General features: G+C 35.2%; 1 protein-coding gene across 6 annotated transcripts in view; it reads right to left on the reverse strand.

Annotated features, from left to right (window-relative positions):
• The window catches only part of C6H15orf41 (chromosome 6 C15orf41 homolog), a 230,905-nt gene that overhangs the window by 135,433 nt on the left and 76,724 nt on the right, over positions 1 to 18,748 (reverse strand). For all 6 annotated transcript variants that reach the window (XM_023230243.2, XM_023230241.2, XM_023230242.1 and 3 more), the window contains exons 4-5: positions 17,894 to 17,954; positions 14,126 to 14,198 (exon numbers count right to left, since the gene is read on the reverse strand). In XM_023230243.2, the coding sequence (XP_023086011.1) occupies positions 14,126 to 14,198; positions 17,894 to 17,954 (134 nt within the window). The remainder of the gene's footprint in view (positions 1 to 14,125; positions 14,199 to 17,893; positions 17,955 to 18,748) is intronic.

Here is an 18,748-nt window from a genome sequence, read left to right on the forward strand (position 1 = left end):
CCTCCGTATTTCAAAAAAAAAAAAAGCTAAGTGAAATTCTAAAAATTTAAACTAATAAAATTTAGCATTCCACTTTTTATGCCAAAGCAAGCTGACATTTTGAATGTTTCAAAATTCTGCCTACTCTATTTTAATTCCTAGGAGGGAAAAAGACAACACTGCCAAGGTCAAACAAATTTAAAAACATCAAAATCCATAAAATGATTAAAACTGCATATTTTTATCCCTTAGGAGAAACCAAAACTGATGTATTCCGAAGTTCTTCTAGACCCAAAGGTGATTCCACATTGTTTACATGACTGCACACAACACAAGTTTCAATTTTTAGAAGTGTCAGACACACCTGCTATAGGTACAAACAAAATCTTCTCAAAGGAAGACAACCGTGAGAGGAACAATTCCTAAACATCATCAACATTAACAATAAAATCTTTCAAAATCAGTGCCTGACAAATGAACTAAATCCTAGCTGATCACATGATCATATGGCCTGCTCAAGGAAGAAACTGGATGTTTGCTGAGTAACAATTTTGATCTAAACTGAACATGCAGCTGTGAGGACCTCATCTGTCCTACTAGAGCCTAAGTCTCTAGAAAGCAGATAACCCAATTCAGCCAAAAGAGCCAGCTTTCCGTGGGGTGGGGGTGTTACACGTTCAATAAACAAAAAAAAGAGAAACACACACACAATATGTCAGAATGATTTTTAAAAATAAGACAGGAAATATTAAAAACAAAATCTGCCCCTTTGTCATCCACTTGGCAACCTAATTTCCTCCAATACCTTTGCCTTTCATACTTTGGCTAAAGATACGGTTTTCTACCTTCCAAGCAAAAATCAAGACAAGCAACCCCAGACAAAGAACATTGCCAGTGCCAGTGCTGACTCAAAGAACACGCAACAGATGAATGGTTTCGTGACTGGTGCAGCCACTTCCTTCATCCCCAAGGACAGAATGATCTCTTCCCTGGGTGGCTGCACTGGAAGGAGAAGACAATCTGTTGCTAAATACCTCAGAATAAGGCCACACATTAATGTCCCCGCTTTCACATACTACAAATAATTCAGAGACTTTTCATATTTTCTTGTTTCAGGTACGACTAGAGACAAACAAAAACACAGAGGAAATGCTGCTGGATACTATTAAAGTGGTAAGACTAAGTTCTCTCAAATTACAACCTCAGTGTTCTCAACTGGCAGATTATCAAACACAATATACTCTTTTCTCTCTTATTTAGTGGTTCTTTTTTTCCTCGTGTAAATAAAAATGCTAAAAGTCTAAACTGAAGCAACTAAATATACAAAATATCATTTAAAGGAATATTCCTAAAGAAGCTATGCTTTTCTCTATCTCATTATTTACCAACATTCATCCATAGTCTGAAAACTCAACAGGAACAGTTACAATGGACAGGCAGAAAACCAAGATTAAAACAAGAAATAATTCAAAAATAAGTAAACAGGCTATAGGAGATTCTTCCCATCCATACCTAGTAGACAAAGGTATTCACTGATCATCCAGCATTTTTGATAATTTATGGCAAGAAGAGTGATGACTGAAGCATAAAAAAGAACTCAAAGGTCCAGTTTTAAAAGGAATTCACCTGTATATTGACTGCTTCACTTCAAAAGTGTTGCTTCTAAATAATCAAAACTACTTGATACACAAAAACAAAATCAACCCAAAGTACAAAGGTGTCTGTTAATAAATATAATACATTTGTCAAAATTTAGGTCAGACTGAGCAAATTTACTTGTGATACTTATCAGGCCTGTTTATTAACAAGAGTAACTAACAAAAGAGAGTTCCTGAGGAGGAGCTCTACTCTGGACTTCTGTTAAATAGTTTATCACTGAAATGAATGGCAGGCAAGGATATATGTTTGCTCAGTTTATGGGTAACATAGGAGAAGAAGGGGTATGGAATTAAAAGAAAAAAGTAAAATGTATGCTACAAATTTAACTTCTAAATCTAAATAAAAGTTGTTTAGTAGGATGGTAACTCAAAATTATACATATATATATATATATATATGTTCAAATATAAAAATGATAAATAAACAGGGAGACCAAACTTCCTTACAGAAGAAACCCAAATAATATCTCTCCACACTCCTCCCTCCAGAAGGCAGAGTTTAATCATTCTAACCTTAACTTGGGTTGTGTGCTAAATTTAGTGACTTGCTTCCAAAGAAGAGAGTATGGAAAAGGAAAAGTAGTAATTTTACAGTGGTGAAATCTAGCAAACACTAACCTAACCAACAGATTAAGGTTAATATAACCAGTGATAAATCATGTTGATACCACGAACTCCTTGATATGATATAATGATAAGGGAACTTCACCTTATTCTTCCCAAAATCTATGAGGAAAAACCTTAGACACACCCAAATTGAATGCATTATGCAGAATACCCTCTGCAAAAACATCATGATCATCAAAAACAAGAAGAGATTGCTTTCACACACCAGAGGAGACTGGGGAAACAAGACAGTGAAATGTAATGTGGCATCCTGGATTGGGTGCTGGTGAAATTCGAATTACGTCTGGAGTGTAATCAATAATAGTAAGGTACCAGTGAGGGTTTCTTAGTGTTGACAAATGTATCACAGTAATATAAGATGATAACATTAGGGATAACTACAACTGAGTGATGGATATAGGCAGAACTCTGTACTATCTTTGCAACTTTTCTGCAACTCTAAACTTATCCCCAAATAAAATTTTATTTTAAAAAAGTACAAGCTTTCTAGTAGACTTGCATCTCCCAGAAATGACCTTATGACAAACTTAACCCTTTCATTACCACTGAAAACATCAACCCCTGTTACTTTTCAGAATGTTGGTTATAAGAATTCCAGAAGTATAAGATACAAGTGTGGGTAATGACAGCAGGACAAAAGTAAATTTCCATAGTGCATATGCAGATAGATCTAAACATATGCTGTTGTTTTGTTACTATTAGATATAGTAAATTAGAAAACGAATTCAGGAAATTGAGGCCGGCCTCCATTCTATGTAGCTTTCATAAGACCATAATTAATTTCTCTCTATACAGAGCTTGGTCAACATAATTTCAAGAGGTTTCTGAAAAAGATCTCTAAAATTATCAGAGAATTCACATTTCAAGAGTACCTAAATAAGAAGGGAAATTAATCTTTCATATGGCTCAAGTGTAAGTATTTGTTGGAATATTACTGCCTATTACTATAAAAATCATGATTCTTTGAGTGCCTACTATGTGCCAACTAACATGCTAGGCAATTTACAAAATCATCTTTATATCTGTGTAACTTTGAAAGTTAAATGTTGTTATCTGATTTTAAAGAAGAGCAAACTAGGACTCTAGAAGACTTCACCCAGGTGACAGCTAGTATAGGATCAAACGGGGATTCCAACTCGACATAGTGTGGAAATATGCACCAATGATAGATAATAGATGAGATTTAGGTAAAAAGAAGAAAAACTTTTATGACAGTAAGAGACGCTAAACACTTGGGCAATACCTACACAATGCAGTTGATTTACATTCATTAAATAATGGAGACAGGATGAATCTGAAATCAGAAGACACAGATTCTCCCACCTGCTCATTGCTTTCGTTTGTTCATTTGTGCATTCAGGCATGTAACAAGTGTAAGCAGGACATGTAAGCTTGGGTTTTCCAAGTTCAAGTCCCAGCTCTTGTCCTTCCTAACTGTATGACTAAGCTGGTCACTTATCCTGAAATTCAGTTAATCATTTATAAAATGCAATCATAACATTTGCCTTAGCTATGTCAGAGCTATTTATGTGTCAAATAAAACATATCAAAACTTCTTATAAACTATAAAGTTCTATTGAAATGTTTCACGTGTTAGCTACAAAATTCCTTGATACTCTCTCAACCCTAGAGTCACAAGGAAATGGTAGGTACACTACAAAATATAAATACAAAATATTCACCTCAAGTCAACAAATATTTATGGATGTGAATCTAGGCAATGAACCAAGACAAGGAACATTGAGCCCAAGAAAAATTAGTCCTGTGTTGATTATATAAAACGTCTTCTCAGACTGAAAAACAAAAACAAGCAATTGGAGATTAGGTGGCTTAGTGAAGAAGACAAAACATTTACCTACACATAATAATCAGTTTTAGCAAGAGTAAGCTAGGAAATCCCCTTTAAAATACAAAGGTTAGCTTGTTTACAATGATATCACAGATCAACTACAATCCAAGAGGCCAAGACATAGGTCCTGAATGAAGCAGAAATTATCTACAGTCTACTCGACGTGTTGTATTTTATGTTCTTGCAAAGAAAATAGCTCATATTGTCTGCATATTTTTATCTGGCTAATGAAAAAATACTATTCCTACTTTCCAAGAATGTTGTTCATCAAACTTCTTAAGCAAAATAGCATTAACAACTCTAAAATAAGAGCGATAAAGTGAAGCAGAAAAGAAAAACTTTCTATCATCTCATTCTTAAATATATTAGCAACTTCTCATGAATAAGGAGAAAAGTGGAATTCCTAAATTCTCAAACCGTGACGTAATATTGGTTTTATTGATTCCCCGTACAATTCGTAGGAGTACCCAATCATTATTTTGACAGTTTTATCATAAAGTAATAGACTTCCTTTTAGATAATTGCAGTTACCACATTCAATTTCAACCTTCCATAGGATTTTTTCCTAGATACAGCTTTACTGTCTGTCCTAGATCACATTACTTTCTTTTTATAGCTGTACACACAAAGCGTTTTAGGTGCTACACCTAATTATGTCAGCACAATAACAATTTAAAAGCTCATGATTAAGAAATAAAGGTTAAGCACTTATATGTTAAGGCTCCTTTTTACAAAGACATATAGTGCTATGTGACATAAGTAAATGAATTACACAAGCACTTAAAAGTGTGTTGGAGGGTGACAAAAAATAAGAGCTCCTTTTGGGTAAATTGGGGAATTTGATGAGTTTGTCCAGGCAAGAACATTTGTTACCTACAGTATTGACTTGCGAGCTTTCTGACTCATGAAAATGATTTGCCACATAACTTTCAGAAGACAAAACTGTGCTATAAAATACATTTTTCCAAAGCGGGGTAGTTTAGCATAATTGTTAGGAGCACAGGCTCTGGAATCATACTGCCACTGCTCACTGCATGACCTGCAGCAAATCACTTAAGCTCTGGGTACCTCGGTTGCCTCATCTGTAAATGGGGATAATACTACCACTTGACTTATAAAGTTGTTACGAGGAATAAATGCCCAAGTAGGTAAAGCACCTAGAAAGTACCTGGTATATAATATGTGCATGTAAGTATCAAATTTTATTATCATTGCTTATTTGAACTGTCTTAAGCAGCTGATAACTAAATAAGGACATGAGAAAGCATTAAAATGGACAGCTCATCTAAGACAGTGCATGGAGGTGGCAGAAATATATGGGAACCAAGAAATGAACTATTCATGGAATAGGGAAGTTTGGGGCATTCTAACCCAGGAGAAAAGGAAAACTGAAAGTACAGAAGTACGTTGTAGGAAGAATGAATGAGGCTAAAAGGAAATCTAAATGCAGAGGTCAAAATTGGTGTCTAAGGATGAAAATCAAATGGGAGAAAATAACATGATTAAACAGAGATCTATACAACAGGCACAATATAACCGAGAACATTGCTCTGACAATCTGGCAGTCTCTGGCAAATGTGTATGTATACTGAGGGGAAGGGGTAGGTGTTAGTAGACTGCAGAAGGGAACAACTACAAAGAGACTAGGTTTAGCGGCAAATCAACTTAGCTATAAAATCCCCTGAAAATACCAGCCATGATAATTCTCAGTCTAGTACATTTCATCAGTGGGGTAGAGGAGAATCACTTGATTTCTGTATTCAATAATTTCCACAATTCCACTCAATAATTATGAAATTGTCAGAAAAAAAGAGTTTGTGTCTGATAGGCTCAGGCAAAAAATTGTCCCCTAGTAAATTTACCTGATTTTTTAAAAGAAGTAAAATAAGGACAGCCCTTTCATTAAAAAGAGCAAAGATACAATACAATTTGGCATCCACAGTAACTACTTCCCTTAAGATAAACAAACAGTACCCCTATTAAGTTATTGTGTTTCTAAAGAAGAAAAACAAATCTGCATGGTTCTGCAATAAATATCCTAGAATAACCAAAAATGTCAATATTCAATATCCCATACAAACTCCAAAATAAGAAATATAAACTAACAAGAGGAGTTTTCTTATGTATCAATATATGTAAATGGAAGTACGTTTTGAAGTTCTAAGAAAATTCCATTGTATTATAAATATTAAAAATGACTTTCTTTAAACAGAAAAAAAATTACATGAAATCAGGATTGTACCAGAAAATTTAGCATACATAGGCACTATACATTATGAACCATTTTTGACTTCCATAGTCTTCTTAAGACAAAAGCTCCAGTGGTGGCAGGAAAGACAATTTCTGTCCAAATGAAGCAACATAGGTCATCAATTCTTGATTTTGTGTGTCTCTTCAGGTTGTGGATAAACCCTGCAATCTCTTTGGACTTTACTACCCTTTCACCATCCTCTTTCTCTATCCTAACAACCTGTTCACTGATCAGTTTGCTTTTCATATATTTAAATTTTCTTCACAAGTTGAGAAAAATAAAAGGGGGAGAACATTAATCAGTAAAGGTTTTCTATAGTAAGCAGGATTTATAAGCTCAGTAAAATATCAACATTAATAGCCAAGGTAGATTATTTTGGAATTTCAAGTAACCATCCTCTGCTACACCCACAACCATGGGTAACAGAGTTCATTAAATGCCACTGACTACACTTTACACTATAAAGCGTAGTTGAAATCCAATTTCCAACACGGAGCTTCTTGAATGACAAAATCTTTCAATACAATCATTATCGTTAATATTTATCACACAATGCATGTACTCTTATATGTCTTATCCAAACTAGTGAAAATAAGTTATTTTCTCATTTCACCAGTTATAAGAAGCAAGTCTATAAACAGATACAAGAAAATGCCTAACCAAAGATACAACATTTTATCAACAAAAGCATAGATTCCAAAATAGATTCATTCCTACTCCTAGAATTTCATGTGAATTGTCTAGACCAGCAAATTTCAAAGGATAAAATATGATACAATGGAGCTTTCAAGAAATGGAAAACATAACATCATGTAGAAGCTTTAAAAGTCTGTTAACTAAGACTTTCTTCATGTTTTAATATTTTACAATAATATAGAAAGCACCCTTGTGCAATGCTTAAGGAAACAATATTTCCCACTAAATAAATGTGTAATCAGGCTGGGCACAGTGGCTCACGCCTGTAATCCCAGCACTTTGGGAGGTCGAGGCAGGCGGATCACGAGGTCAGGATATCGAGACCATCCTGGCTAACACGGTGAAACCCCGTCTCTATTAAAAATACAAAAAAATTAGCCAGGAGTGGTGGTGGGCACCTGTAAGCCCAGTTACTTGGGAGGCTGTGGCAGGACAATGGCATGAATCCGGGAGGCGGAGCTTGCAGTGAGCCGAGATCATGCCATAGCACTCCAGCCTGAGCGACAGAGCGAAACTCTGTCAAAAAAAAAAAAAAAAAAAAAAAATTTAATCAAAAAAAAAAAGGCTTGCAAACAGTTGGAAGCATTATCCTCTAAAATGAGCTAGAGAAGCTCAATGTATTCACTTCTCAATAAGGTATTCATTCTTGAAACTTGTAGGTACCATGCAAATAAAAATTTAATCATTAATAATTTTGTGGATTAAATAAACACTTGAATAATTAAGAATCCAATGAGGGTTCACATGTAGACTGCGGAGTGCTTCCTCCTATTTGAAATTGCTTGGAAAAACCATTCCGTTTATACATGATTCACAAATCTAAATATGGGGCTCTGAGAAAGAAGCCACATTTCCACACTTATAAAACTCTTCTATAAACTGTGGTCTGGAACCTGAATTTCATTGCCTGAATTGAATTCAATTTTTTTCCTTCTCTCATTCAAAGCAACTTTTATTCCTCTTAGCATGAGCTACCCAACTTTTAAATCTCAGATGCATCCTGGGTTCCTTTTACTTCCTCACTACCAGTATCCAGTAAATTGCCATGTCTATAGATTTTATTACCTTTATTATTTTCACTGTAAACCATAGTTCAGACCAAAAGTTTGCTATAGATAATGCAATAACTTATTAGTTGGTCTTTCTCACTACACTCAGAATTTTCTTACTTCAATAAATTTTACAGTGTTGCTGGATCATCTTCAATCTTGGTTCTTAACTGAGGTAAACAACACATAGTTCTGTGTCATGATCTATTACAAAGTAAGCTGCACGTTATTTATAACTAGTACCAAATCCATTTAAAAGTACTTTTAAATAAACGAGAGTTGATTTAGTTATTTCCATAATATTACTCTCCTTCAGTTGTATTCTAATTTGCTTTCTTGAGTGGAAGAGAGGTGGTGGAGTTACAGGAAAGTGCTAGGAATTATACAAATCCTGGTTATCTCACAGTTCAGCACAATGACGGTGGAAGGGGAAGCAAACACATCCTTCTTCACATGGTGGCAGGAAGAAGAAGTGCCAAGCAAAGAGGGAAGAGGGGGTAACCGCCCCCATGATCCAATTACCTCCCACCGGGTCCCTTCCACAACACGTGGGGGATTATGGGGAACTACAATTCAAGATGAGATTTGGTGGGGACACAGCCACACCATATCAGGTATCTTCCATATCTGTCTTGTTGAAAAGCACTGTCATAAAAAACTAAATAAAAGCTCTCATCATGTTACTCTGCTATTCAGAACCAGCAGTGGCTTCCCATTCCCAGTTACTTTAAATATAAATACCTAGGTCTGGATTTCAGTATCTTCTATCATATAACCCCAAGTGAATTTGTCCAACTTTAATTCCCACTAAGATTGTACATACAAACTTTCCTTTGTTCATAGAGTTCTGTCTTAAATTGTCTTCTCTTGAAGCCTCAATCTATAAAGCTTCCTCTAATTCTACAAACTAGAACACATCTCTTCTTTGATTCCTTTCAAAGAAGAGATGTTTTTGCCTCTAAAGGCACAGACAGAATCATAAGTTGGGTATCCCAAATCCGAAAATCTCGAAATCTGAAATGCTCCATAAACATTTTGAGCATTTCAAAGGAAATGCTCATTGGAGCATTTTGGATTTTGGATGCTCATCGAGTAAGTATAATGAAAATATTTCAAATCCAAAAAAAAAAAAAAAAAAAAAAATTCTAAAATCTGAAACACTTCTGGTCCCAGGCATTTCAAATAAGGGATACTCGATTTGTATTAGGTACACACATGACACATGCCACTAAACTATGAGTTCTTTGATGAGTTTTACCCTTTTTTCCATCCACTGTAGCAGCTAACATAGTGCCTGGAATATAGTTAGGATTCAAATAGCTCTTGACAGTCTGCAGAGGAACGAAGAACATGAATTCCAAAGGAATTATTATCCTTATATTGTTAGAAAGGGACCACTCAAAGTCTAATCAGATCTAAACACCTACTGGATGCTTTCTCACACTTCCTTCTATTAAACCCAGGTTTTGAAGATGATTGTACTGTCTTCTGATGGCCTAGCATACTGGCAAAAGGTATAAACCAGTTTGTTTGAAAACTAAAATTAAGCTCATTCAAAAAGTAAGAACAAACCTTAGTAATCCCATCAGGGAAATCATAATCCCATTCTGGTGTGTGTGGAGGCAGGGATTATACACATTATGTTGAAAAGCACATCTCTTTAAAAAAAATAAAGAGGAACTCTACAGAACATTCATCTTTATGGCAAATTACATTCAACTGTATGGCTCAGTTTCAAATGATGTCTATTAACTTTGGTCTATCCCAAAGCCAGAAAGATTACACAGCTATATGAAAGAAAGCAAAGGCAAGCTGTATAAAATCTCCAGGACATAAGCAAAACCATCAGTTTATAATGAGGATTGAGGTATTTTCTTAGTGGTTCTTCGGAAATTTTAATCTGCCTTATATTCAGACTCAGGAGCAGCAAACATGGTCAGTTTACCGTTTTATTATAATGTCAACCTCCCTATTAATAATAGTGTTCACCTTATAAGTTATAGAGGACTGATTTTCATAAAAGGACTGAACATTTACTTAGACAATTTTATCCTGTTTAAGGACATTTCCATGATCATGTCTACTCAGAAAACTTTCATTAACAGTTTTCTATACTTACAAAGTTTTTCTATACGACTCCCAGTAGAAAGTCACCATTATTAGTGTGAAACTTACTCATCATCACTCACACATTTAACATCTGAAAGTTAATAGGGAGCAGGACCTGTGCTAAACTCAGGGAGCACTGAACAATAACAAAAACCAGGTAAAATCACTAGCATTCTTGTAAAAGTTAAGATGGAAAGGTGATCCTAGGGGTAGATTATAAAATACGGGATTAACATGTAGGCTTTGTTCAGCAACTCAGTCTGTAACTGGTCATCACTTTCCAATTATACTCTCAGTGCAATTAGAAAACGTGGTATAAAACAGGAAAATATGTATTTTGATACTTCGATACTTAAAGGATTTGTTAAAAATATAATGACTCACTTAAAAAAAAAAAAAAAAAAACAGGTCCAAACAGAGTCTCCCTATTCCTCATTATGAATCATAACGTTGTTGGTAATATCCTCTGCTAGGAAGAAAGGCTACTGAGTGGGGTAGGTTCCATCACTTGGATTGACGGCATGATGAGTCAAGAGCTCTTTATCTCCTGCTTTTACCCAGGTCTGTGATGTGACAGGAAAACCTGCAATGCTAGTCTAAAAGCATTTCCCCAACAATGATTCTAACTGCTACTTTATTCAGTGTAATGCAATAAAAAGAGTTGTTGACGAGGAGCTGGAAGCCTTGAGTGTGAGGACCAGCACTGCCATCTACTTCACACCCTTCGCTACCACTCCACTTACAACTCAGCTGTACATTGGCCTCCTATGCTCCACCCACCTCCCTGGGTGATTCCAAGGCTACAGAAAACCAGAGATGCTAACCATTCTCTCCCAGAACAGCCTAACTTCAGATTCCATTCAGATTTCATGAGGAGGAGAAAATGGCACAACATGGATAAACTACCTCATACTGTCTAATTTGGGAAGAAGAAAAATAATTCAGTTGAATAGATAAGACTTGGAATCTGGGTTCTAGGATGAGCTTTATGTAGTAATAATCATAGGATGATGGCCAAGGCACTTATACTCAGTCCCTGTAGAGCTCAACTCATAATATCTATCCTATCAGTACACCAGTTTTGTTGTGAGGCTAAGCAACAGTACAACACAAAAGTAGTCTAAAAGGCTATGAATATTTTTAAATCGGGGCAGTAACAAAATGTGTACAACAAAATTGTCATCACATCGGGTTTCTTTTTAACTACTGAGACACTAGACAGAATGTACATATCATACCCTAAAAATTATCCCGTAAGAAACCCAACAGTACTCCTTAAAGTGGGTATTCCTAAAGTATATGTTACCATCCCATGCTATTAGCTACACCTTTTTACGGAAGTAAAAACAATTTAAAACTGAGCATTGATCTACTGAAAGTAATAGTAAATACACAGTACAATCCACTCCCAAAAGAATAGGATTTTTTTTGCCTGATTTCTAGTTTTAAGAGGAAAAAATTAAAAATACAAGCCAAGACTGAGACTTGCAGCTCATTAAAGCTGAGGTGATTTCCCCTATATAGAATTCTATTGATCTCCATAGTCCACACTAGACAAAAAGTGTGGTCAGGGAAGGGGGTGATGGATGCCTCTGCCAATAGCACTGAACAAACCTGTTAGCTAATTGCCACCAAAGACAATTATCCCCGCATTGTTTCATAATGGAAACACATTACAAAACTCTAATATACGCACAGGGAAATTTGATGATTTGACTGCGGAGCCATGTGCATTGAATTTCATTGCCAAAGGCCAGCCAGGCCGATGCTCTGAAGGGGAAGAAAGTGTCAGAATATAAGCCACAGTAACTTAAAGCTCTTTAACAAAAAAAGAGAAAGAAAAGCAAAGGAAGGAAAAAGAGAGAATGAAAAAGACAAAGAAAAGAAAGGAAGATAGCCTAGCACCATCAGCAGATGAACTGACTTCTATAACCTGGCACTAATTTTAACATTTTCTATCACTTTTTGAAATGATAAACCCTCAATTACGGTTTGTCATATAATCATAAAAGATTTTTTATGATTTTTTGTCCAGAGAAATATTTTAATACAGTGTTTCTGACTGGCAGTCAGCCTACTGGCAAATATGGAGTTAAAAAGGTGCCTTCACAGTAGCTTAGTATGATGATTAAAAATAACATCAAATATCTGTCATGATTTTACTCAGGAAAAAAAAAAAAAAAAAAAAAAACCTGACTCTGTAACAACTCACAGTAAAACAACCATTAACCCAACCAATTATAAAAGAAAAAGCTTCAAAATACTGTTATTTGATTATACATAATCATAGTGTAATTCAAGCATACAATATTTACATTTGCCTCCCTTCCAAGAAGCCACATTCTTGAAATACCCTTTCCTTGATATGTTTCTAAATATGCTCATGTCCTTCTCCAGTGTATTCATGCAAGACATTTAATCCTAGCATTGGAATTATAGGATTCTGATATACAGTACACATCAAAATTATATTCAGTACTATTTAACTCTGCTGTATAAAATGGTACAAAATAAAAAGAAAAATGTACTGAAGATGTGCCAGTGTTATAAAGATAAATTAACGGCTACAAAATTTATGATCAACCTATTAACTTCATAATTCACAAGTCAATGAATTCTGTTTTACTGTGTTTGATACTGCTCTATATAGGCCAGTCTACCTGCTTCAGACTATGCTGACTACTATTTTGACAAGACCTGGATAGCAGTAGGTCCAAAGCAATCAGAAGGTTGACTTTGACAAATGGCGGTGCTGCGGCGAAGTTGAAAATAACACACATCCACTTTAATCTCTTTCTTGATTAAATCGAAACCATACCATTCTGACATCATGTGATTTGCTCATGAAGCATCACTGCAGGTTACTTTAGAGGCTACATCTATTGAAATGATATTGAATTTTTAGGGGAAGTACTTAATTCATTCAAATGAAACCTTCACAAGGTAACTGGGCCACCAGTCACTGATAACTGCAGATTCAAAGAAAATCAAAGGGGAAAAAATCCCTGACAAAATATAAAAAAATAAAAATCCAACATGTACTACTGAATGATATTTTAGTAGGTATTATCTTCTACTTTCAAAGAGGGAAGATGATATGCATAAAGCACATTCCAAAGCTTTTTACCTATTCTACCACAGCTAAGCTCCAAAGGTAAACATTACACTAGGTAATAAAAATGCAGAAGATGAAATTGTCTTTTTTTACATGAGACTAGGCAAATATTTATGGGGCAGTTGACAAACTCCTGCCTAGTAAAAGAGCCAGCACTGAGAGCAATTATCCTGATATTCATGACTCACTTTGAATATCACATTGAATATTACTCATAAATCTTTTACGAGCACATCCCCAGAGCTCACTTAACAGCCGGTTTTAATCATGCAGTTGACACAGAGAAAATAACAAAATGTATTTTTTCAGTGGCAAATTAATTTAGGCTTGAACCTCCTCCTGTAGCTCTATTCTTTTCTTTTTTTCTTTTTTATTTTCTTGTATGAAGACCAGTGGAATTCACCTTTGCATTTGGAAGCAGTATTTCTCCAGTCTTGTCGAATTAAAATAAAAAGGATGAATGTTTCTTTTAGGGCTAGTTCCTGACAATGGTTTTTCAAATGATGTATCTTATTCTATATACGAAGGATGAATCAATTTTTTAGTTTGATACACATTGTCTATTTAGATCAATGGAGAGGTGAATGTGGAATTTAGACAAAGAAGAAAGCATTATTCTGAAGAGTATTTAAGTTGTGGGTGGTCTTTTATATTGCATTTAATTGTCATTAACTGTTCATGATAGCTGTTTTGGAATCTGGCTCTCATTAAGTGACTTGAAATGCTGTGTAAATTATTTTTAAATGGGGGAAGGGAGTAAAAGAGTACCATTAGGAAAAAAGGGTAACTCACGTGCAGTTTCCTCATGTTCCTGTAGAAACCTCTCCAGTATAAGCCGAGCCATTAATGAGGGTGCATAGTCCACCTTTATAAAACAGAAGTAGAAAATTAAAACTGTCAAGTTGTGCAAGCAGTTGATACTCCAATATTTTGTCAACACTGAAGATTAAGTCAATTTTAATCAACCACAGCAAGCATCATTCATTAAAATCTTTCCCACCCTTGGTGGCTTCCATTCTAATAAAATTATAACAAGTATGGTTTGGGCTGTTGAAAGGAATAAATGGGTCAAATTTATCGAATATAACATTGGAGCAAAAAGGATGGAACAACTTAGAAACAGCATTCGTCTAAAACAGTGAAATAGGCTTTTTTCATCTCTCCTCAATTTTTTCTGTTGGTAGGCCAATATAATTTTTTATTCTAGCCATCCTTCTTTCTGTGCAACTGTCTATATTTATACTGCTCTGAATGCAATTTCAAATAATAAGCCCTTTTTGTTATTTAGTGACAGTTTTCAGAAACAGTCAAATGTCCTTATATGACAAATCCAAAATAAGGGTTTTACTAATTTTATCTTTAAAGACAACTGAAATTTTGGTATACGTTCCTTACATTTAAAATATTTTATTTGATAAAAGAAAAATAACTACATTGCAGAGATGTTAATAATAAAATACAACAGTATGATATCTGCAACATAAGATCACCATCCTTATCTGAAACACTACTTACCAATTTAATTAATACAGATCCTAGGAAGGTAACTTTTTAAAATAAAGAATCAATCAGAAAACAAAGAATATTCAGTCCAACAGTCATTTTAATTAATAAAAAATGTATCTACTATTTTGTAAAGATATTTTCTTTTGGGTTCTCAGATCTTTTATTAACCATTTACTTAATTTCACCAAAAAATAGGAATATATATTTTTCAGAACAATAATGCTTCCCTAAAACAAGTCTTTTTATCTTAGGGAGAAGACAGCAAATGTTCCTCATATATTATCACCATGAATTTTTCTTGACAGGTTTTCAAGTCCCGTATTCATACCAAAATTTTATCTTGATTTAGTAACTAGACAAAAAGGCTGGCTTCATTTGTATGAACAGTTTTTTCAAATATGTATGTACTTGGATGCCCTTAAATTCCCCAAGTAGAAAGAAATGCTTTCCACGAAGCTGCTTATTCCTAGTAACCCACATCAGAGCTGACACATGAAAAATGGTGAAATTACTGAAGGTAGTCCAGCCTGAATAAGGACTACCTTATTAGTTCAGGTACTTGCATCTCCCTAATTTTCATATTAATCATGTGTCCATCTTTCTCTGAAATAGGGCCATCATGCTTCATGTCAGAATTTAGCATGTAAGTAAAATGCACAGTGCTTCAAATCTCACTTGAAAATATTTGTGTGGAGAGAACAGAATGACTGATCTTATTATCACTAACAACGTGTGAATTCCTAAAATGTTCAATTTTCGACTTGAAACTGCAGAAGTAGTATTAAGACATTTATAAAATCAATGATGACCACATGCAGCTCTTAGCCCCCCAAAAAGATAACAAAAATACAATGCTCTTGTCTGAGAGAGTTGCTGTACCCTGTAATGTACCAATGTTATATATTTCTCATCAATTGTTATAGTTTCTGCTGATTAAATACATATTGACTCATAAAGTATTACCATCACACCAATTGTCACCAGACGCAAGTGTATGCTATTTAAGCATTAACTATCATGAAAAAATGGCAGCTTGGTTGTTTAGAAGCTATAATACGGGACCAGTCATTCCCAAATTTCCCTAATACATTATCAATTTCACAGAAAAGTGCTATTCTTTCTGTACTAGTCTGTAGCCAAAAGGGAGGAAAAGCCTTTAAACAACTACTTTTTCCCTTGGCTAAATACTGCTATATATTCATGGTAAATAAAAGGTTTATTGATGTAGGAGAAAACGTGTTGGTAGGTTAAATTTTTCCATATTACTAGAAGATTAAAACAGAGGTCAGCTAAATATTTAATGGATATAGAACTATCCATTAAAAATTCAAATGAATATTAATTGCTATGATATAAAACTTACATCATAATCATCATCTATATAGATGGGTGCCATATTTGCATCACATTCTTCCTAGATGTTGTGTCTGGAATGCTGCTAGCTTATTCTTCTTTTTCATAAAAGACAATCACTAAATTCCTAGTTAAAGCTCACATACTTCCAGTTACTAATAGCATCAACTTGTAACAAATAAGTCTAGAGACATTTAAAAACCAGCCTGCTGGCCGGGCGTGGTGGCTCACACCTGTAATCCCAGCACTTTGGGAGGCCAAAGCAGGTGGATCACAAGGTCAGGAGATCGAGACCATCCCGGCCAACATGGTGAAACCCCGTCTCTACTAAAAATATAAAAATTAGCTGGGCATGGTGGCACATGCCTATAGTCCCAGCTACTCAGGAGGCTGAGGCAGGAGAATCGCTTGAACCCGGGAGGCGGAGGTTGCAGTGAGCTAAGATCACACCACTGCACTCCAGCCTGGCAACAGAGCAAGACTCCATCTCAACAAAAGAAAAAAAAGAAAAAAGAAAAAACTAAGAAAAAGAAGAGAAAAAAAAATCCTGCTCTAGACATGGAAAAAAAAAAAAAAAGAATAAAATACTTGTTTTTCTAGGAGGCCCACAGATATCCATTCTATATGTTAACTATCCTATCTGATTGTGTAGACATTGCCTAGACTATTAAAACCATCTAGTAACTGATAGGTAATTGCTCATTTGTTCACTGCAGTAGTGTATAGCAGCAGACAGAAGCTGTGAGGGAAGCCATCCTTCCTTGCTAATGTAACATGTAGAACTTGCTGCTACTGCAACACTTAATGCTCACACTACCGAGTCATCTTTAATGCAAACACCCATTTTCTGCCTTGCTTCTATGTTTTCCATTATAATGCAACACAAAAACAGTGTACATTTCATTCCACCCCTACGAGGTTTGCACAAGCAGTTCCAAGTCAGACTAAATATTGTATTGCTCTTATTACAGTGGATAAATATTTTAAAGTTTAGGAATTAAATATTTTATTTTTTCGGCATGCTCTCTGCAACTATTATGAACTTTTCACAGCTTCTTCATTCATGGGAAATCTGTAGGGTTTCCTTTTTTAAATGTAAGGCTGTTATTTGTTTCCCCAAATAGAAGCAGATCAGAGTTAACGAATAAGTTCAATAAATCACTTCTTACTTGGTGTTATTAAGAACACTATGCTTCTTCATATAAAGAAAGAGACTTTTCTACAAGGCATGTATCCTTTATTATAATAAAAGTTTGCTAACAAAAAAATGAATCAAGTACATCTTTAAGTATACAATTTCTCTCTTCATTTTTATAACAGCAGATTTTTTTCTTTTTTTCTTTTTTTGGCATCTATCTCTTTACTTGACACAGGTATTTCTCACACTAAATTAAGACAACCTATCCTGAGAAAAGCATGTCCTGAGCTGTTTGGTTGAAATTTTCCACAAAATAAGAAACCAAGAGGCTGTTTATACATTTGCTTTAAAAGAAGTAGACTAATTATGTCAACTGATTTATTAATATGTGAAGTTCTCTGTCCAATTATTAAAAGTACAAAGAGATCAGGGAGTAATTTAAACATCTAATGTACCTCAAATCCTTTTTTTTCCAAAGGTAATTATAATTGCAAGCAAAGTTACTCTAGATAGGCCCCTTAGGTTTCATGCAAGTTTAAATAAAACCATAACAATAACATTACCTCATTGGCCAAGTCCAGGAGCACTGGGGCAGCTCCATTTTTCACCACTCCATTCAGGTACCTAGACAAGACAAAACCAAGCGGTAATGCAGTGACAAGAAAAGAGCCAGCATAGACTTGTCAGCATCCCCTGTGTGTATACATGTTTCTCCTGGGCAAATGCCATGCTCAACTCTAGTTAAAGTAAGCTACTTTCATAGGAAAGCATTGAAGGGAAAAACATAACACAAACAACTCAGCTCAAAACCACTGGCAACTTAGAAGCTGAAGGTGGGGGCAGGAGGTGTGAATACTTAGGTCTCTCCTGTTTTCTTTCACCTCCTAACATATAAAATGAACAAGAGGAACTATCCATATCACTCTGCCTTGTCTCTACCACAGACAACCATTGCACGGAAAGGAAAGAAATTGACTTATATAGTTTGAGAAAAGTATTCATGCACCCATCTCGCCTTTTCCTTTACTCTGTTTCACAGGGCTGCTTGACACCTTACTAAGAAAACAATGGAACAGACATGTCATCAGTGGGTCAGCACACCTGTGACAGGCAATACAAGCCATCACCTTATCTGACCTGGATTTCTGTTAAGAACCTCCAGTTCCCATTATCCTCTCACTCCACTGGAAAAAAACACAGAACTCCCCAAAATCCCCAAACAAAACAAAACCCCAGACACGGAAGCTGGGGTGACTTTTTTTTTTTTTTTTTTTGCAAAAATTTGAATTTGTCATTTCCCTCCTTATGACACTTCAAGGTCCCACATTAAATCTCAAGATTAAATTATAACCATTTAACAGCTCTTGTAAGGTTCTTCATAATCTGGTTTCTACCTGCTCTCTACTCTGCCAGCCTCA

This window comes from Piliocolobus tephrosceles, chromosome 6, assembly GCF_002776525.5.
Source record: "Piliocolobus tephrosceles isolate RC106 chromosome 6, ASM277652v3, whole genome shotgun sequence".
Lineage (NCBI taxonomy): Eukaryota > Metazoa > Chordata > Mammalia > Primates > Cercopithecidae > Piliocolobus > Piliocolobus tephrosceles.